Source organism: Drosophila grimshawi, unplaced genomic scaffold (assembly GCF_018153295.1).
Source record: "Drosophila grimshawi isolate 15287-2541.00 unplaced genomic scaffold, ASM1815329v1 contig_44, whole genome shotgun sequence".
NCBI classification, from domain to species: Eukaryota; Metazoa; Arthropoda; class Insecta; order Diptera; family Drosophilidae; genus Drosophila; species Drosophila grimshawi.
In genome coordinates, this window is record NW_025063240.1 from 21,615,901 (window position 1) to 21,638,358 (window position 22,458).

General features: G+C 37.8%; 3 protein-coding genes across 3 annotated transcripts; 1 reads left to right on the forward strand and 2 right to left on the reverse strand.

Annotated features, from left to right (window-relative positions):
* Nucleotides 1-484: 484 nt before the first annotated feature.
* LOC6558806 (proton-associated sugar transporter A) lies at nt 485-4,800 on the forward strand. Its single transcript, XM_001983306.3, has 4 exons — nt 485-1,094; nt 2,637-4,051; nt 4,175-4,349; nt 4,427-4,800. The coding sequence occupies exons 2-4, from the start codon at nt 2,664-2,666 to the stop codon at nt 4,646-4,648; spliced, it is 1,785 nt and encodes a 594-aa protein (XP_001983342.1). The 5' UTR covers nt 485-1,094; nt 2,637-2,663; the 3' UTR covers nt 4,649-4,800.
* A 5,230-nt stretch (nt 4,801-10,030) lies between these two features.
* On the reverse strand, nt 10,031-10,443 carry LOC6558801 (larval cuticle protein 65Ag1). The gene is made up of 2 exons (XM_001983305.2): nt 10,300-10,443; nt 10,031-10,231 (listed from the first exon to the last, which is right to left on the reverse strand). Exons 1-2 carry the CDS (start codon nt 10,419-10,421, stop codon nt 10,033-10,035), a joined length of 321 nt encoding a protein of 106 aa, XP_001983341.1. The 5' UTR covers nt 10,422-10,443; the 3' UTR covers nt 10,031-10,032.
* A 1,706-nt stretch (nt 10,444-12,149) lies between these two features.
* Nucleotides 12,150-12,560, reverse strand: LOC6558842 (larval cuticle protein 65Ag1). The gene is made up of 2 exons (XM_001983304.2): nt 12,417-12,560; nt 12,150-12,348 (listed from the first exon to the last, which is right to left on the reverse strand). Exons 1-2 carry the CDS (start codon nt 12,536-12,538, stop codon nt 12,150-12,152), a joined length of 321 nt encoding a protein of 106 aa, XP_001983340.1. The 5' UTR covers nt 12,539-12,560.
* Between the last annotated feature and the right edge of the window lie 9,898 nt (nt 12,561-22,458).

The following is a 22,458-nucleotide window of genomic DNA, read 5'->3' on the forward strand; positions in this document are numbered from 1 at the left end:
GAGACCTCTGGCAACATCTCGACGATCACATTGGAAATAGAAAATATAGATTGACAAATAAATCATATATTCAATTTTTTCATATATTAATTTTTGAACTAAATATATATCATATTTTTATTTTTATATAAATATTCATTAGCAAATAAACTAGAATAAATATAATAACCATTATAAAAAAGAGAAAACATTTAATTATCTTGCAAATAGTGGCTACGTTTTTTCGCACAGTGCACACTCCGAAAACTGGGAGAGTGCGTATGTTGCATGCTGTGTATAAATACGTGTGCATCGAGCAGTAGTCGCTTCAGTCAACGAGTCGGAAGCCAAAGCAGATCATCAGTCCAAAATCAAATCAGCGGCGCACAACCAAAATAGCGCCCAATCGAGCAAACCAAAAGAAAACACGTCCATCCAGCTCTATACATATACATATATATAAATTACATATTTTGACATTGTGTAAAAAATAGAAAAGCAAAAAAAAATTGTGTGTGTTTTGTTGGTTGCTCTTTTCACATTTTTTTGATTCGCGCAAATTGTCAAACGAAAACAATTTACATGTCTTGCCAAAAATTTCAGAGCGAAGTAATCAGCTGTCGTAGCAACGTTCGTCAGCACTTTAACAGCACCCAAAAATAATAAGATCATAAAGAAAACATAATAATCACAAAAAAAAACTTGAGCGAAAGAAGTTGAAGACTTCCAAAAATCAATTAAAAACTACGAAAGAAAGCAAATTAAGTCATAAGTGATAAATCGATTTGTTGGTCTTGGTATCTTCAACTGCATGGGTAAAGTTATGCTAGCAAATTCACTTCCGCCGCCCAACCGCAAGTGCCACCAGAAACAATTAAAGTTGAAGAAAATCGAAATCTATTTTATGTTCAACAATCTGTGCAAAAGAAAACCTTTAACGGATTATAGTTTATTGACGCTAAACATTCAATCGGAAAGTGAGTAAATTCTACAGTGACCGTTAAGTGTATGTGAACATTCAACATTAATCGAAGCACAGTTAAAAAAAAAAAAAATTATTAATTAATACGATAAAAACACAAACACACACACATTTTATAGTTTGTTAATTATAGGTGAGTACTAAGTGAAAATTGAAACCCTTTTCTATTAAATTATTTAAATATGCATATCTAAATTGATATCGTGATAATATTACATTAAAGTTCAAATAATGGTATATTTATATGTGCCTATATGCAATATCCCGTCTATTAACAATCAAATTTTCAGTCGCACATTAGTCATAATAATGACCACAGCTCATAAATGATCATTTTAATTACAAAACTCAACAGGTAATTGAAATGGTTCATTAAATACCTGTGAATACGTGTGAAATCATATTGTTGTCTTGAGTTTATGGCTAATATGCTAACTAGTTTCAGATCGGGGCCTTAACCCATCAAATTATTAATTCTTACAACTGGAATTCAGACTTACTTCCTAATGCTCGTCTCTAATTAACTGATTAGCATAAAGTTTGATTATTTGTCGTGAATATATTAAGACAATTTATTGACCTAGTCAACTAGCAGACGCTCATTTTGAGTTTACGATCCGCATTTCTATGAAGTGTATGTGTAATATATGTATATGATATAAATATACGTTTGTTAAGATGTCGTGATAAGACTAAGCGCCTGACCTGTGTGGATTATATGTATATGATAAAAATATTCGTTCGTTAAGATGTCGCGATAAGACCAACCGCCTGACCTGCGGCTTTGTCAAATTAATCTTAAAGTGTCGTGGATATAATTGGAATGAGAATGTGCATGACATTCGTCACTCTATAAATTAGCTTTTTGTATTTGTATGCCCCGTAATGAGACAACTTTGCCAGATGGGTATGACAAGCTAACAGAATTATACAATTGACAGATGATTTTCTTTTTATCATTTAAATTATTTGATTTGAGATGATAAGATTTAGATAAATGTATATATGTTGTAGTGATGTCTCAGCCTTGATTACAGGGTATCTGCTAAGCGACTAGCGTCTTCTTACTTGCCAATATTTATTAATAATAAAATTCTATAGCTATCGCTGATAAGTCTTTCAGGTTGACGCCAAATATAAAAGAGCGTCGAAAACATCTTATGTATGTATTAAGTATATATTGTCGACTCATTGTGATCAAATTCAATGCTAAACGAATGTTAATCTGACAGATGCAACCAATTAAAAGCTAATCAAATTTATTAAACACAATAATGGGATAGGCACCAATAACCGACAATTGTTGCATTCTGCTTTCGAATTGGGCTACCAGTATTATCAGCATCTTGCAACTTAAATGCGAACAAAGCCAGTGCCTGATAAGCAGAACAATTCAAATTCTATTTCTTTTCGCAAACATGCATTTGATTTGTGAAAAACATTCAACTTTCTGACGGGTGAGAGGGAAATTGTTCAACCTCGCGTCAATTGAATGCCAAATGCATGCAAGTCAATTAATAACAGATCACTTTGCTATCTGGATTTTTGGACGTGCCGAGTCAAACATTCCGTAACCCAATTGGGTTCAATGTCTTGATTTGAATCATTTTGTTTTGTGTGTAGACTAGAGATGTTCCCAGTCTTGTGTATAATATACATTTTATCTCTCTTTTAGCTGCACAGTTCAACTTAAAAGCTCAACATGGTCGGAGTTACAGCCGATACTGCGCAAGCCGCTCAGCTCTCCTCGGCGAACAATCCCATGATTAAATACATGCTGAAGCAGCGTGAAAATCATGCCAAAGAACAGGATGCTGACTACTCGCATGTTTTTCGCCGGAAAACGTCATTTGAACTGTATCGCTTATCCGCCATTGCGATGGCCATTGAGTTTGCCTATGCCGCCGAGACGAGCTTTGTAACACCTATATTGCTACAGATTGGCATTGATCACACGCACATGACCATGGCATGGGGTTTGTCGCCGTTGATCGGTTTCTTTGTCTCACCTCTGCTGGGCAGTATCAGTGATCGCTGCAAATTGCGCTGGGGTCGAAGACGCCCAATTATTTCCCTGCTCTCACTGGGCATATTCTTTGGATTGGTGCTGGTGCCGTATGGCAAGGATCTGGGCAGTTTGCTTGGCGATGTAGGATACAATTACACCTTAACTCCTCCAATTTCCAATAGCTACGACAATGTGAGCGCTGTTGCGGCTCTAATCTCAGCTGAATCTGAAGTGGGCACGTCGGTGGCTAATTTCAAGTTTGCTATAATTTTAACAATAATCGGTTTGGTTTTATTGGATTTCGATGCGGACACGTGCCAGACACCGGCACGCACCTATCTGCTGGATATGTGTTTGCCCGAGGAGCAGTCGAAGGCGTTAACAACGTTCACATTATTTGCTGGATTTGGCGGCACTATTGGCTATGCTATTGGTGGCATCGATTGGGAGACAACGCAAATTGGCACATTTTTAGGCGGAAATATACCCACTGTATTTAGCTTGGTGACGATTATTTTCATCATTTGCTATCTGATAACGATAACAACATTTCGAGAGATACCCCTGAAGCTCATTGAGAGCGATGAGCTGCTGCGTCCACTCTCCGAGACGGCTATTAAGCGAGAGCTAAAGAAGAACAACAATGCCATCTACTATATACAGGAGACTACAACTCTCGAGCTGCAAATGGCCAATGATCTGAAGACTGTCGATACCATTAATGGTTATCAGAACAGTAGTGGGGGCCAGATAAAAACACTGGATGTCAATACCGAAATTGAGGAAACACCTAAAGTTTCACTGTGTGGGTATCTGAAGAGCATCTTCATAATGCCGCACTCGATGCGCATGTTGGCGCTCACAAATCTCTTCTGTTGGATGGGTCATGTCACCTATTGCCTCTATTTCACCGACTTTGTCGGCCAGGCTGTCTTCAACGGGGATCCCCAGGCGCCACCCAACTCGCTGGCGTTGCAGCTTTATAACGAAGGTGTTCGGTTTGGCTGCTGGGGCATGTCCATCTACGCATTCTCCTGCTCTATTTACTCGCTAACTGTAACAAAGCTGATGAAGTGGTTCGGGTAAGTGCAATTCAATTAAAGAAAGTAACAAAAAAATATATAAATAATATATAATAGTTTAAGAATATCACACTTGTAAGATTCATAACCAGTTTGTAATGCTATTTTATTGAACTCTTGCAGTACAAAGGCAGTTTACATCAGCGGCATGATATACTATGGAGTTGGTATGCTTATTCTCGGACTTTGGCCGACCAAGTGGGGTGTTCTCTTCTTTAGCACCTCGGCTGGAATACTCTATGGCACACTGTTCACCATGCCCTACATTCTGGTTGCCAACTATCACTCCAAGAATTGTGTATGTGTTTATGTTTTGTGTAATCTTTAAATTGTTACTTTTTTGGTTTTTATTGAGCTAACATCTTTCTATTGCAGTTCCGTGTGCGGAATGGGGAAACGGTGCCGCTCAAACAGGCACGTGGCTTGGGCACCGATGTGGCCATCATTAGCAGCATGGTCTTTGTTGCCCAATTGGTTGTTGCGCTCTGTGTTGGTCCACTTATCGACTGGGTGCAGGGAACGTGTGCCATTTTGTATGCGTCGACGTTTTTATCCTTTACGGCAGCCATTTTTGCCATGTTTGTGCTATATGTCTAGGCAGGGTATTATATATATATATAGTGTATTAGCTGTATTATCAGACTCTGTTTATCAGTGTTCGCACATTTTAATTAATATGATATTTATGATTTCCGCACTGTTATCATTCAAAGCATCTCTGCTTGATATACCTAGGGCGCAATTATATATATATAAATATGTATAAATATATATATATATATATATATATGTATAAATGATCTGTTTATTATTTCAGCACGTTGTAAAAATATGTTGCCTACTTTCAGGCATTGTTATATTTTAAATCAATTTGAATAGCACACTTTTTACCGATGTATTTTAAGGCACATCCGCAACCAATTTGCTGCATATTTATCGTTCAGTTATTAGAATTTTTTATTGAAAACATAAAATGTATAACACTTGCAGAACTAATTTGTTTGACAATTTCATAACAATGTGAAATTGTTTGTGTTCAATTGTTTTTTAAATGGAAATTCAATATTAATCAAGCTGATTATCTTATTCGAGAGTCAATATTGATATTGGCTCACCTTCGCATGAATTTAAATATCTTATAGTCTCAATTATGTTCAATAAAATTATGAAAAAATACGAAAAAGCAAGAACGTAATATAAATTGTATTTTCACTCACATTAAGAGATTTTTGTTCAGCAATAAAGCTGTCTGCAAAGAACGGATATTAATTTTTACGCTCGTGCATGGCATTTGAATATAACTTATAATTTCCTCGAGTGCAGCGTCGATACCCTTTCTGATAGAATTTTAAGAAATGGGGTATAATTTGGGAAAATTTAAGTTTGCAATTACATATTTAAAATCTTGATAGATATACCCTCATATATTAGACGCAAGCATAATTTTCTTGTGCTCATACCAAGATATCAAGAAATTGCACAGGGCATCTGCCAGTATAGAATATTCGAATGGAAACTCTTATTGGATACCAAGTGCTGTCAATTTCCTCAGCAGATGCTCCTCTTTGGCCATCCACTTTACATTCTTGTAAGCCAGTGCGTTGTAGTGACACATTTCCGTCTTCACTCGAGTGATAAATTGCACTTAACACTTTTGAAAGCAATATACAAACCACATTCTTTAATTAATACTCTTTATTTGTTGATTTATTATGTTTATTTTAAAATAAGCTTCGCTGAGAATAGAATAGTTTTTCTACTCTGAACGCAATGAAAATGGGGGAACAACATTATGTAATGAGGTTGTACAAAAGATTGCCACCGAAGGAGTTGTGAACCACAGTCTGTGGATACGGTTGAGATGAAGGTGGGCAGCTGGTATCCATGATAGATAAAACCTTGGCTTCAGAGTATGTCCTTGTCTACTAGGGAGGTCGACTAGAGCATTCTAACTTGTTCTTGTAAGAATAAATCAATATGAGCTGGTTTTTTTATGTACTGTATCTGGGTTAAACAGTAAAAGAAAAAAAATAAATTCAAATTGATGCCTAAAGGCGAAAAGTTGGGCATAAAATTTGAAAATGCACTTGAAATGCAGGGCTGTTAAGTGACATAAAATCCAGTTACAACTAGTACTGACAACTCTCAAAAACTTTTAACGATAAAAATCGTCTTCGAATTTGCGATAAAGCCGTTCCGCATACAATGCGGCGTATGCGTAATGTGAGCGAGTTTTTTCTTGCAGCTTCCGAATTGATACGTAGAGGCGACAGAAACAAATTGAGTTTATCAGCGACAACAAATCTAGAGGAGACCCATAATCATTCATCATCATATGAGCCAACCATATATCCCTAGTGCCACATTCAGCCCCTAAAAAATATTTGCATTTATCTTAAGCTCATTCGAAATCCGTGAAAGCGAAACACAACAAAACAAGAGGCACGTGTGTGTGCGTGTGTGAGCCAAAAGCCAATAAGCGAAAGTCGTTGGCAAGAACATCAACAAAAGGTAAATTCATTTTAGATTCGGTAAACAAAAAAAAAAGGAAAATAAAACAGAACATGTGCAACGAACGTTTATCCTAGATATAATCCCAGGTGCTGTTCAAAAACCCAATCGACAGCCGACTAAAACCCCTGACGAGTAGCAACATCCATAAGTCTAACACTCCTCAGCTTCCCCAACTCTTCGGCCGCCCCCTGTCACCTTTGCAATTTCAACTCATGCCGATTTGAGTGCAGCTTCCTGCGAGTTGCTTCGCTTCTTGTCAAAGTCAAAGTATGCATTAGCATTGTTTACTTGCCGGCAGGAAAGGGGCTGTGGCAATAACAATAAAGCAATGAGAGAAACTGACAATTGTGCAGGATATTACGAGACTGGCTTTTACGCTTAACTGTTGCCCCTGTTGCCATCTCTCTTGCTGTACGTTGCTTTCCCATACTATCCTGTTATCGGCATTTTACGAGTATTGACACTGCAGTATTCAACAGGAATATACGAGAGTACTGCCATAAAATGGTTGCCAAAATGATTTTGGATACTTGATACATCCTATTTGTTTTTCAGCTTGTTGGGATTTTCGTTTTCATTGCAGCTCCTTAAATTGAAAGGTAAACTTTTAGTAGATTCGTAAATGTAAGAACTTCATGTCTCCAATTTTTTTCTTTTCAACGATAAGGCAAACCAAATTTGGAAAACTAATTGCATTTGCAAGTCATGATTTTTTATTATCAAATAAGAGAATAACAGAGTGCACTATAAAAAACATAGTAATGCGGTTTGTATTGAATTTGGTAGGGGAACCTGTTTGAAAAAAGATACAGACCAGTTTGTGGGCTGAGCCCGCAGTCCACAAACTTGACACCTCTGTCAGTCCTAATTTATATGCAAATTGTTTTGGTATAATTTTTCACCAGCTACGCTTAACTTTTAACTCTTTTAGCTCTTTTTTATGCTTCTTTCACTTTTTCATTTTGCTTCTTTTTTTTTTTTTGTTTTGTTGTTACTGCCGCAAGCATGCGCCATTTAATAAACACCCCACAAACAGCAGTCGAAGCAGATGCGGATGCGGAAAGTAACCTAAATGGCGCGTCACCGAGTTTTCTTCTTAGGTCTTTTGCAACCCCCGCAGCAGCAGCAGCAGCAGTAGCAGCAGTAGCAGCAGTAGCAGCAACAGTAGCAAAACTGAACTCATGTCAGACAGGGCGACATGTGCAATATAGGGAAATAATATGCAAATGCAATTATAAGCAACTCGCAACGATATATGAGGAAGACATCAAACTCGAATTGACAACAAGTAAAGCGACAGCGCAGACCGCAACATTTGCCAATTGTTCTACCCTAGCTGAGGGTATACTTAATGTGCCACAAAACGTGCTCAAAAACTACTTCCTTAAGCGATGTACAAGCGATCTATATATAGAAATTTGTCAAGTCGAACTCAGAATACACTCAAAGCTATTTTGTAGTGAGTACCTTGAACAGCCCCCCTTGATAGGGAAGCTTTTTAATCACTCTGTTTTCATTAACACGTCTGTTAATTAGTCAAAAATGTAAGTATTTTATTTTGATGTTTACACTGCAAATGACCTCTAATCAATATGGTTTGTCAAGCCAAGCTATTATGTCTGGGTAAGAGTATTAAATATTCATTATTGCTTCTGGTTTTTCACTTTAGCTTAACTTAATTTTCATAACATTAAATAAGCGCACTTATTCCAGCCCAAGATATTGTAATTCTGCTTCAAAAATGTAATACTTGAATTTAAAAGATATATAATAAAAGTGGCACCTATAGAATAACATGAGAAATACTTGAAGATAAAAACGACTGATCGACGCTAATCAGCGCAACTTATATGAGCCATAAATTAGAAGGCGACTGTACGACATCCGTTAAACATTTGCCGCCACTCTGCAGGCCGTGTGATGTGCAAGTTTTTGTGTGTCCGGATGTGGCTGGCTGGCTGGCTGGCTGGCTGGCTGTCTGACTGGCTATCCAGGCTGTGTTAGTATGGGCTGATGCATGAAATGTAATAAATTTCGTTATCTATGCATTATTTATGCCGTAATTTGGTATTTTAGCCCAAAAACAGAAAAATGAAAAGCGTCCAGCGTCGAGTCCGGGTACCCAGAAAAGCCTTCAGCCTTCAACGAGAATGGCATCGGGTCAGCGTTACACATTTTCATTACATTTCTCTACCTCTCGCTCTCTCTCTCTCTCTCTCTCTCTCTCTCTCTCTCTCTCTCTCTCTCTCTTTACCTCTATCTCTTTCTCACAGTATGTGAAAGGCGAATAAATTACACTTACAACATTCCGTTTTTGGTATTTTTGCGAAAACGCATATATATGCTCATTTATATATGTAAGTTTTAAATGAAATGTTGCCAAACAGAAGCGGCAAAAATTTGTCTATCTCTTTATGGCCAAGTCATTGGTAAATTGGCCCAAACCTAAGCAATAAAGACAACACTTCAATTAGTCTCGCACAAGTTTGCACAAACACACATCGATTCAAATTCAGCCAACCATTTACACATTTGATTATATTTAACATTTCAGTTTATTGATACTTTGATTAATCGTGGCTAGCTTTAATTACCTTGAGCTTATTAATAGTAGATTATGCCCGTAGGGGCTTCACAGTATTAATTTTGAAGAGCTGCTGAGATCGCATGCTTGTCTCTCTTTGTAACAGTTATAAGCATAACAGCTATTATCTGCTTATTTATTGAACGCTCTTAATGCCTTTTAAACAACTCAGATACCAAAGGTAGATTAAATTCATATTAAATTCATATAATCGATAACCGCAAAGTTTAAAGTTGGAGTCACCATATTGGGTTAGTATATTAATGGCAAAGTCCTTGAATGATTGATATAAATTGAGAGCTAAGTCTTGCACATTTCTTAAGCTTCAGTCACAACATTTTTTAACTATATTACCAATAACTCTTTTCGTAGATCGATAAGAAAAAAACGCTTCTTTTGCCCCAAGACCGATATACCCGATTGTGTAAATCGATACAATCACAAAACTCACACAAAATCTAAGCTAGGCTTGGAGGCTATATAACAAAAAACCTCTTCCTGAATTGATGAAAGTTACCAGACTACGCCCATTACGCCTCCCAAAAAGTGGAAAACCTATATTAGAAATTGGTGTACCAAATTTGAATGGCACATTAATTGTTATTCAATGATTGAGAAGGTTATTTGCTTACGTGATCACTTGTTGTCCACTGACTTATTGCTGATATCAGATTTAATACTGATATTTGTGTGTGTGTGTGTGTGTGTGTGTGTATGTGTGTGTGTCTTGTAAAATGTGCGTTCCTCAAAAATTGGCAAGTTCACAGATAAGCATATTCTGCTGGTGACCTAAGTTTTAAAGAGACACATTCGCCATCTAATAATCAACAACACATGTACTGTAAAAATATTTATTCTATTATATATTATTTAATATCGCTTCTTAGGGTTGAGGGCCAACGGGCAAATGAGAACCCTGGGGCTGGAAACCGTTCTCATCGGCAACATAGTTGACGGTGTAGGTCACACCATCATCGCCAACAAAAGAGTATGAGCCCTTAACGGAAATAGCCTCGTGTTCACTGCCAATGTTTTGCAAATCACCAGTTTCCTCGGCCTGAATACCGTTGGATGTCTCGTAGCTGTAACAAAAAATAAGGCAAAGGATAAGCGAATGCGTCTTATGCTCCAGTTGAGAGTAATGACTTACGCATAGTTGTACTTTTCTGGTCCAACATCAGAGTTGCTACGCACAACTTGTGCCTCACCATCACTACCGGGTGCTGCCAGGGCAACGGCGAAGAGGGCAACGAAGACGATCAGGAATTTCATGATGAGTTGTTGTGTAGCGCGTTTGAGGTATCAAAGGTAACTATTCTATCTTCGGTTGCTTAGCGTCTTATTTATACTCATCAGCTATAATAATTCGTTTGCGGTTGAAACTAGTTTATGAATGGAAAAATGTTGAAATGCAGATGATATGATAAAAATATAACAAGTTTTTTTAAGTTTTATGTTAGCGTGTTTTAAAAACGTCACAAGGCGAGACCTGCAGACAAATGAATCCAAATTTAGCAAACCATTTACATATTTTTGTATATTTTGTATTTCATTTTATGGATATGCGTAGATTATTTAGATTACTAATGAATTAATTTACTTGGGTTTATTAATAGTAGATTACGCCTCTGCATGCTTCACAATTTGAATTTGAAGGGCATTCTCTGATCGCATTATTGTCTATCTGTGTGCTGTAAGTGATCTAGCTAATTGGCAACTAGCATCTGCAGTTCTTAAAATGCAACTTTACGCAAATACCTAAAAAACACACTACACTTTTAAGCATTACATAATTTCCCAACCAACAATTACAAAAATTTAGAACCTACCGCGTCCTGTATAATCGCTAAAATGCAGTTAGAAAGGAAGCCGACGAATCAACAAAGCAAATTAGCAGTTTTCGGAAGATCTTAGGACGTGTTTTTGTCTCCGTCCCGCCTGCCAACCCCTCCTTCCAATAAGCAACCATACCATATACGCCCTTGTGCATATATTAATATAGATATGTGAACGAATACACTATCGCTTTCAGCACACAGAAATATGTGTAGACGAATAGAGCAGAAAAATACACATATCTTAGATAAGCAGATGCGCCTAATCTCTTACTAATAATGCCGGTTGGCAACGCACACACGCTGCCCGGTCTTGACCAGACTCAAGACCAAGCCCAGATCTAGACTGCTCAAGGTTACGGCTATGCCAATAGCTGTTTGACTGGTCTGCGGCATCTTCGTCAAACACATTTTTCAAGTTTGTCTTGTCAATTTCGTGTTCATCGATTTAATTCGAATTTTGCATCAGCTAAAAATTAGTTCAACCATTAACTTAAATCTAATTTCCATAAAAATTAGAAAAATATATGGTTTTTTCTCATAGCTAATTATTTATTAATACACGGAATAAATAAGTTATTGTTTAGCCTATCTTAGACACAATAAATAAAAGGTTCATTGGTTAAATTCCGTGATAGCTGTGCATTGAGGTCCAAATGCAAATAAGACAATATCGAGCTCTATATTTATTTATTTTTTCTGGTTTTTGTTTCGATAAGAACAATTTTATGAACATTTTATTGGACATACCATGCATTTTTGGTGCTGGTGTCTAGCAGCTATTCGAATTTTACATCCGATGACTTACACAATGTTCTTACAATATAAATAACATTTTCTGCCATTCCGAACGTGTTCGTATGAATAATTGCAATCAACAACAAAGTCAAGCAACTATGACACACTCAAACACTGCAGAAGCAGTAGAGTTTGTCAAGACATTCAGTGACATTCATCGCATGTGTCAATTCTTTAATGAGTTTTGAAATTGCTTTAAAATAAATAATTTATGCTGAGCGATCTATCAATTCCAGTATGTTTTTAAAACCAATAACTTTGGTGTGAAAGATACTCAGTTGAAGAGTTACTTCCTTTCCCCAAACCATGATCGAAAACTCAAGAACTTTGGAAAAACGTTTTTTTATTTCATATTTAATAAAGCTTCTTAGGGTTGAGGGCCAACGGGCAAATGAGAACCCTGGGGCTGGAAACCGTTCTCATCGGCAACATAGTTGACGGTGTAGGTCACACCATCATCGCCAACAAAAGAGTATGAGCCCTTAACGGAAATAGCCTCGTGTTCACTGCCAATGTTTTGCAAATCACCAGTTTCCTCGGCCTGAATACCGTTGGATGTCTCGTAGCTGTAACAAAAAATAAGGCAAAGGATAAGCGAATGCGTCTTATGCTCCAGTTGAGAGTAATGACTTACGCATAGTTGTACTTTTCTGGTCCAACATCAGAGTTGCTACGCACAACTTGTGCCTCACCATCACTACCGGGTGCTGCCAGGGCAACGGCGAAGAGGGCAACGAAGACGATCAGGAATTTCATGATGAGTTGTTGTGTAGCGCGTTTGAGGTATCAAAGGTAACTATGCTCTATGCAGCAGCAGAGGCTCGTATTTATATTACAAATTTGATGCGTATTTGCATTTCGCATTGGATTTTGCTTCCGATTCAAATAGTGAGCGCTTTCAAGGTCAACGATGCTGATGGAAAAGAAACCTGTGCTTTGCATCTTAATAACAGGTTCGAGATATTTAATGTCAACTATGAATATATATGAAATCGAGAAAACCAAAAAAACAAGTTTACTGCTTAAGTTGACAAAAGAAAATTAACAAAAATCGACTCATGCATATGTATTAGCAAAGTCAAACTAGTATTAAAATTAGACTACGGGCTTCAATTTAAATTCAGTTCATCTCTTGTGTAGCGATATTATTGGAATTAGAATGTGTATTATGTGCACTCAAGCGACATATATAAATCGACTTCACCCAGTAGTAAAACCATTTAATTTGTCTGCAATATATTTACTAATACTGATTATGTGGGGTATTTTTTATTGTTAAATATATATAACTAGAAAAAGAACAGTTATAAATAAAATCCTAAAAATCTGATTCGAATGCGACCAGCTGCACTTTTATTTACAGTGCTGTTTGTCGCATTTGAATCAGCTTTTTCTTGAGATTTTATTTTTAATTCTTCGTAGTCCGAGTATTTTTCAAAATGCACTTAGCTCACTTTGTCATAGTCCGTAAATTTGAAATGTCATTTCGACTTTCAACTGTCGACTAGCGCACAACCTTGTGGCTTTCAACTGACACGCCACACACATCCTGCAATGGAGATAGAGACGAAGACAGAGATAGAGGCAGGAAGTGCGAGTGAGGCGGCTGCCAGTTGCAGTTAACTTTGAGCTGCAGCTGCCCTTAAGCCATACATGTAGTATATATACATATATACACACATACATAAATCCATCATGTAATTGAAAAAAAAACTACTAAAATAAAACTTCAACATATTTGAATCATTTGAAAATTAAAAATACTGACCCCATAAAGTATGCTCGATTGGGATTAAAGCCTGACAAAAGGTAAAATAGTTTTCAAAAATTTTAATTGAATTTATTACACTTATTGGGAAATTTGGATGTGAGCGGATGGACTTCGGTCTGATGGGGTATGTAAACCATTAACGGATATTTCATATTTTTATATGGTATTCATTTTGTGTGGCAACTTTAAGCTACTGTGTAGCATTCAATTTGTCGTGTGGCAACCTGTTCTCACCTTGCAACTAAAACCGACCTCGCCACGCCATTAGAAATAAATTATTTGTTATCAATCCGAGCGAACTGGCTACAGAAAAGTTTTCTTTTTTGTTTTATTGTTTAATTTTTGTCTGGTAGACACACAAAACTGCAACGTTTTCTATCTGCAATTTCTTATTTTGTCAGTCGATAATTTGTTGAAGTCCAGCGTCCAAGCCGTAAATTGTCTTTGGCAGGCCAAAAATCTGTCTGGACCTTTTCGCAGCGATTCGATTCGAGTCGATATCGCTTTGGGCCAGTTCCTCGACTCGACTGTGGCAAAACTTTGGCCCAAGACACGCTGGGCGCGACAGCCAAATCAACAAGCAATTGTTGCTGGTAAAACACGATGCTCTCCCCACTCCATGCCCCCATACCCAATCTGTGGGCAGTGTCCATAAAGATTACAGCGCAGCAGGGAAGCAAAAAGTTTTTAATTTTATAAAAACAAACGGCAACCATTGGAACTCCGCCACAGACCAGAGTCCAGTTGAAGACAAAATAATGGACGACAAAGTAAAGCAAAAATGAGAGGATAGAATCAAAATTATATTTGATGAACACATTTATTTTACAAATAGTTGTCTGTGCAACGCACAAGCACAGATTAATATACCACAAAAAAAAAAAAAACATACAAAAAGATAGAAGATAGAAGAAATGAAATGGTAATCAAGAATTCAAAAGGACTGTTGAGACTAGGATAACCAGCTTTTGCCAGTCTTACTGTTATACGTATACCATTTTTGTTGCATTAGGTTTCTGATATATTGCTGTACTGATGCTGATTCTTAGATGCTTTTGAATTGCGAAAAGGGAGTGGAAAGCTGTCAAGATAATTCGCCGTTGTATAACTGTTACTGAATTATTGGTAGAAAATATGGCTTGTCAAAGCAGCTTTCCAAATGTCCCAAGCTTTTTGAGGAGTAAACTTACGTAGGTCTTAATTTAAATAGTTTTTCCGACTCTGCTAAGCTTTTCTCAATGATTGTGAGCTTTTGCTCTCATTTTCCATTGCTTAAAAGCTCATAAAAAGTTTAAGCTGGGGAAAATTTCTATCGGAAAGCTTTTCAAATATCCCATTTTCAAAGCAAAAGCTTAACGCCTGGCAGTTCTGAAATGCATTTGAGACCTGGTCGGGTTTTGGCCACTAATTGAAATGCTTTATTTATCAAGTTGCCATCGATGCCTCCGTCGATGGCGGAGGTTGTCCACCTGTCAGTCTGTCTGTCTGTCTGTTTATAGAGCAACAACTCCCACAACTATTACTAACAACATTTCGTTTTCAGAGCAGGCCCACTGCATCTCGTTGGTCTGAATCACTTTTCATTTATTTGCTGCTGGCTTTTTGTGCTGGCTGAAAGAGGAGGTGGGAGCCAGTGGAAGAGTGGTTCGCATTGCTGTTTCCTCTCAGTATATGACGCGCAAGGAAACAAAAGAAAAATTCTAATGAAATTCGAAACTGCAACAACGATAGCAACAACTGCAAGTGGGTTTGGGGCTGGCGAGGCTCTTAGAAAATATCATCTGAAATGTAAATAAAGATAAATAAGACAGAAAAAAAAAAACGAAAATCGCCGTCAGCAGGTCGACATATTCAAATACAACCTTGATTTCACCAAATACAAACAGCATTCAAGATATGGTATAATCGAGGGTCTTTCTCTAGTATTTTCCGCTCACAAATATGACAAAATGTCATAAAATATGCGAGATGCGAATGGGTTTGTGTTTTGTGTGACTTACATCATTATAAACATCAAATGCAAAAAAATCATGCGAATTCAAATGCTGCTTCAAATGAAAAATGGCGTTTGCTTCCAGCTGTGTGATTGTATGCATGTTCGTGTGTGTGTGTGTGTGTCTATGTGTGTGTGGCAACTGTCAACCTTTGTCAGTCGATTTACTTGTGAAATGCTAATCCTATAAGAGAGACTCTGACTCGTTCACGTCGTTTAATCAGTGCAAATCACAAACTGCAGACAAGAACCGGAAACTTTTGTGTAGTACGACTGCAAAATTCCATTTCCTTAACTAGATGACGTATGTTGGCCTATGTGTGTGTGAGTATGTTTGAACAAGTCAAAAACTACTAAAGCATACAATACTGGTTATAATAATGACAATCTGTGACCGCATCGCAGATATAAGAAACAATTAACATACGTTTTGCATCTTATTCCAAAAACAAAACAAAAATATTTAATTTGCAAAAACAAGAATTTTAATAATTTATTAAATTACATAACCTTAGATAAAGAATGTGTTTTCATTCGTATTTATTTATATTCTAGAATAAACTCGACTCAATAAAAGAATTCATATTTATATTCAGATTCTTACCTATACATTTCTATTCTAAAAACTCGATTCAATATAAAAATGCATATTTATTGTCATTAAATCGACGAAATCTTTCTTTCTGATTTAGACTGAAGATGTACAAATTCTATATTAATAGAATTATAAACTGGTTTTCTCTTTGTCTTATGATCTTAAGTCTTTCGGTTTGTTAAGAGTTCTGCAACACAGTTGCTGGTCTATTTCAATAATCATCAAGCATCACACATATTTGTTTGGCTAATGGGGATCCTTTCACCTAGAACATATTCACACATGCGCAGCTCTTAACTCTCCTCTGCTCTGAATACGTTTCTAGCTGCCTCAGGCATTTCGGGCATGACAATAATAATAAGGACAACCACATTATTATTTTCGTTCGCGGCTGCAAATAGCCAATTACTGCAGGAAACCATTAGCGGCGCTATCCGTGTCGTCAATCTAAGTACTTCCGGAGAGGCTCGAGACGCCCGGGCGAGTCGAGTGCAAGCAATGCCCTCTCACAGCTGGCGTGGCAGCCATTCACACAAAATTATCTCTCATTTGTATTTGTAAATAGACAATCGACAGTCTCCGCTAATCAATGCCAAAGTAAAATAATTAAAAACACGTATCAATTGCCCATTCGCAAGTGCTAAACTAACAGTTACCCTGTAGTCAAGTAACTATCATTAATCATGATCGTATTTAATTATGCTATTAAAGTGATTCTAGTTCGAAACTCATTTAAGATTCTATCCTAAGAAATAGCAACCTTCCACCATTTTCATCAAAACTCTAGATTAACTAACATTTAAACATTTCAGATACAAAATACATATTATAAATTGCTATAACTTTGTCAATGAACCGATTTTCTAAAACAATATTTTATGATATCCAAATGACATATTGGTTGTTGTTTACCGCCAGATTCCACCAGCCTTATATTTGATGTATGTTGCTAGTTAAAGCAGCAAGTGCATATACCTTTTATAAATTTCACAGGGTATACAAAGTACATATATAAGTAGACAAACTAATATCCACATCAGTTGTAGCAGTGGTGTGTAGTGCGTGCACAACATGTAGCATACTTATGAGAGCAGCAGCAGCAGGAGCAGCTAATGGCTGTGAGGCTGAGGCTGAGGCTGATGCTGAGGCTAAGTCTGTGGCAGAGTCAGAGCCTCATCATTTGCTCGTTTTATACACATATACACATCGCATATACATACACATATATTTATATATATATATATATATATATACATATATATTTGAAACGTTGACTCTGCTCGCTGCTCAGGTGTGGCATCCCGGTTCCCGGCTTGATAACTGTACTCGGTAACTGGGTCCATTATACGGCGACACCCCTTTTCAGGCATACTAAACAGCAGCAGCAGCATCAGCAGCAGCAGCAGCAGCAGCAGCAGCATCATCATTAACACTCCAACACCGGCAACAACTACGAGCTTTACACCTTTGCTGTTGTTGTTATTGCTGTTGTTGTTGTTTTTGTTATGTGTGGCATAAATTAATAAAAATTTCATGTGCCAAATAATTACAATTAACATGAGTTCTTAATTAAGAGCTGCTGTTGTTGCTACTGTTGTTGTTGTGGTTGCTACTGCTGCTGTTGTTGTTGTCGCTGTTGCTGTTGCTGTTGCTGTCGTCCTTGTTGCTGTTAATAGGCTCGTTCATTTGCCATCTTCGTCCCTGTTTCTCTGTCGCTGCCTCTGCTCCTGTTTTACCTTTAATGCAATACAACACACTCGGCTGCGCTCGGTGCGGTTCGTTAGGTCCCCTCGGCAATGCGCCCTACCACAGCCAGCCGCACCACCCCCCAACACCCCCTTCGCCCTAGCTTTGTTCACTGACTGCCTGCTTAATTTTCTGCCTGCCAGCGATTTTTTGCTTTTTTTTGTTCTCCATTTGTAGCAATTGAAGTGTCGATATTTTATGTGTTGTTCGTTCGCTTAATTAAAAATGCCAAAGGTTAACGCATGAGACTCCCCTGTCTGTGTCATCCCTCGCCCCACCCCCATCTGCATCCCCTCTCGCCATCCACTTGGGCTTATGAATTTAATTTATTTGGAGCACATAACTTTTCAAGCATTGGTTATATTTTTGTGGCTTTGCGTTAGCTTTTTGTTGCAGTTTTAAGCCGCTTAGGGTGAAAGTTTAATCAAAGCTACAGAAAAAAAAAAAAACAAAAATCTGTAGCACACTGGGGAACATTATGCAGAGTTATGAATTACCGTAGATATAAATTAAAAAACGTGATACAGAGAAAAAAAATACAAATACAAATATCAAATGAACTAAAGAAAACATACTCTTGGAATAATTTTTGTACTATTCCGGTTAATATTATGATTATTTCAATTTGCAGTCCCTTTTTAATGTTGAGCTTAACATTTGTAAGATGCTCATAGATTAATAAATATATAAATAATTGTATTCATTTAACTATCAGATTATCAATTGTACCACAGTGCTGCGATATTATTTGTGTTCACGTTTAGTTGTATTTTGGGCAAACTTTGACACTGGTTTATTAATAGCTGCTGGACGTTGAGTTATGCAGCTTGTGCGTTTTGCATGCCAAACTATTTTGGATTTGGATTTTAGCTGACTGCTGCCTGCTGCTGCTGCTGCTGCTGCTGCTGCTGCTGCATTTGGCAAAAATAAGTTTTTGTTAACTGTGGCACAGTTCGTGCAGCAGAGTTATGAAGCCGGAACTTACTGTACTTCATTGTTCAGGGCTGTTGCGAACTGAAGTGGTATTTCAAAGTGGTAGGTGGGAGATGGCGAGTATGAGGGGTGGATTACTTATTGTTTGACGTGCTTTGTAAAACTTATTACAAAAAACGGATATTATAAAGTGTTTAAAGAAGTACGTATTATGAAGTTGTTGTTAAAAGTTGCGGCATTAGAATTGCTTAGCAGAAATATTGATAGATCTACATTAAGGTACGGAAATTAATGTACAACAAACAATGAGTAAACTTTTCACTTAAGCGAATATATAAATGCATCTTGGAAAACCAGCATAATGCAGGGTAGCTATATAGCCTCAAGCATATGGCGTGAGTTAGTCATAAAGCTGTCTAATGCTTGGACGCTGATGATGATGATGAAAGATCAGACAACCATCCACACCTCGACGAGTGAATGACAGCAACAGCAGCAGCAGCTGCAAGGAAATAAAAGTGTCCAACTGGTGTGAGGATACTTGGCTCGCGACTAAAGTGAAGTGAGGCAGAAAGCCAGGCAGGCGAACAGGCAAAGGACAGGATGGGATAGCACAGGACACGCGGTCAGGACGGGGCCAAGCCAATGTGGAAGTCAGTGACAGGAGGCAGGCGACAGTGAATAGCAGGCAACAACACACAAAAAGATATTCTGGCCAGCAAAGTAAAGAGACTGTGAGCAAACAGAGAGAAAAATACACACAGAGAGAGAGGGAGAGGGAGATGGAGAGAGTCAGACAGAGAGAGAGAGAGAGTGGACTAGAAAAACCTAGCGACCAACTGACTGACTGCCTGACATAAATATGTAAACAAATGTCAAAATGACAGGCACAAACAAATCGAGAGATATTTCAATGGAAATGTGCTGAGTGCTGAGTTGTATGTGTTGAATATTGTCATTGTTGTTGTTGTTGTTGTAGTTGTTGTAGTTCACATTTTGTGCTGCACACAATGAATGAAAAATGCATGACAAACGGGGGGCCCCCAAATAAGTGCTATAAGCCCCAAAAACTCCTTTCTGTATATACAAAACAAAAAAAACGCGCAAATATTTCCCAGCAAGGATATCTCTAACAGAGGCGTGCGTTGGTTAAGCATGGTTAGTTGAGAGGGAGTGCTTGGGTGGCGATGCTATTTCTTCCCAGTAGCAGCACAGGTTAGTCAGCCTCACAACATACCTCATGCTTGGACAAGGTGAGGCTGTGGCTTTAATGACGTCATACGAGTAACACACTAAACACAACGCCGTGCAATGCCCGCAAAAGACCCGAAGTCCAAATAGACACAGAGCAGCGAGAGAGCAACAGCGAGAGACAGATTCCTGTGAATGCCGCTCTCAAACGCAATCTCTCTCTCTCTCTCTCTCTCTCGCAGCATCCAAGCCAGTGCTGTGCAGGTAAGCGGGGAGAGAGATAGAGGCAGACATACCTTCTCTCTCTCTCTCTCTCTTTGTGTGTCTACTTCCCCCTTGCTGTCTTTTTGTGATTTCTCTCACATTCAAGCTGGAGCCTGCACAACAAATACACATGTGTGTGTGTGTGTGAGTGTATGTTACTTGCATTTGTATTGGGTATTGTATTGTGGGACACTTTTGATTTTTTACTTGATTTAAGTATTAATGAGAATTTATAGCTGACAGCTCAGCTGCAATCGTATGTATTTATATATGTATATATATATATATAAATATACATATATAGATTGGCTCACACCATATTTGGATGATAATAATGTTGGTGGTGAGTGACATTTATCTTTTGTTAACCTTATATATAAATGATTATTTATATTATACTCTAGAAAATGAGTGGGCTCACCAAAACCTGCATAAATATTAAAATAAATATGGTTTTGCTGTATTTTTGTAATTTTCAATCTTGCCTGCACTTTTATTAATCTTTCAGTAAAATGTATATTTTTGCTTTTTTTATATCTGTAACATACTCATTTGCATAACTTAAGCATTTGAATTAAGCACCTGCATTTATGTTTACAGAATTATTGAAATTTGATTTTTATATTGCTGCAACGATTTGGTATTAAAATTACTTTCGCTAAGAGCTTTCGAAAGATAGAAGATCTTTGCTTGTGTGCTGCACGCACTTGATGCGAATTACGATTACTGAAAGGTCAAATGATTTTGATTTCAAAACAATCCTACAACCCCCAGGCCAGCAACCCACCAGCCCACTGGCCCCTAGCTCTTATGGCCAATTAATTAAGCCAACTGATTGGGGCAAATGTGAATGCATTTTCGTGATTAGTTCCGACCGCAAAAATCCGTTGCGTATATAAAGTATTTTACAAAAGCCGAGAAGGCGACGACGGGATACGCTTTGACAAAAAATCCATTATGCTAATTTGTACAAGGCTGTTGTTGTTGTTGTTGTTGTTGTTGCTGTTTGTGTTGTTGTTGCTGTTGTTGTTATTGTTATTACTGTGGGTTTTCTTGCGGCAGCAGCAGCAGCAGCAGCAGCAGCTTCAAAGGCGTTGTTAACACACAAAAGCAAAGTCTTGCGGTGTGTCTGCTACATAATACTTACAGATATATACAGTATATACATACATTCACATACACACACACCCACACACACACACGCAGACACACACAGATACATATACATAAAAATACGTATGCGTATTAAACGTAACGGGAAGACAGCGCACAGTGAACGGCAGCAGAAACAACAACAAATGTAAGAAAAGGTCACGCACTGAGAGCTAAGCAGCATATAAAATATAATGCACACATATGTATGAGCACACACACACACACACATAAGCTGACAAGCATTAGCGACTAACAGATACCCTGTAAATAAGCCCAAGACTTCAACTTACTAGTTGCAAGTTACTGTAAACTGTGGAAAAAGGAAGAAAAACAAATTATAAATGATGCAAACATATTTATAGCATATATATATATATATATATATATATATACCCCTTGCACTTAAGCATTTTTAATGTGTGCTGCTTATGAGAATGATAATATTGGCAAGGGCAATAAATAAAGTGCGCCGCAACAACAACAAGTGGACAGAGCCAACGCAACAAATCAACCCAATGATCCCAGTCCTGCCAACCTCAACTCCAAACAACTCACAACTCACGCATTGCTTTAACCTTAGATTAATCGCACAACATACGCAATTGTGTTATGCATAAGGGTGGTTTGGGGCAGGGGGCTTGCTACATTGAGGGATGCGGGGGTTGTGTGCTAAAAACAAAATATTTTTGGTTGCAACAAAAATGAAGTTGAGTGCGTGGCGCTGGAAAATTTGTTTGGTATCGCATGAGGTGTAAGAAAAATCACACACAGACAAAGTGGGGGAGTGAGCAAGAAGGAGGCAGAGTGAGAGCGAGAGCAAGCAAGAGTTAGAGAGAGAGAGAGAGAGAGACGAGAGGCAGACATAGAAGACGCAAGTCTACAATGCAAACAGAACGCACAACATTTGTGGCATTTGTGATGGAAAGTTAAACAGTCAGCGAGAGAGAAACTGTCTCGCCGAGAGAGAGTGAGAGAAAGAGGGCTCAAGAGAGAGCAAACGTGAGAGAGCGAACGAGAGAGAGAAAGAG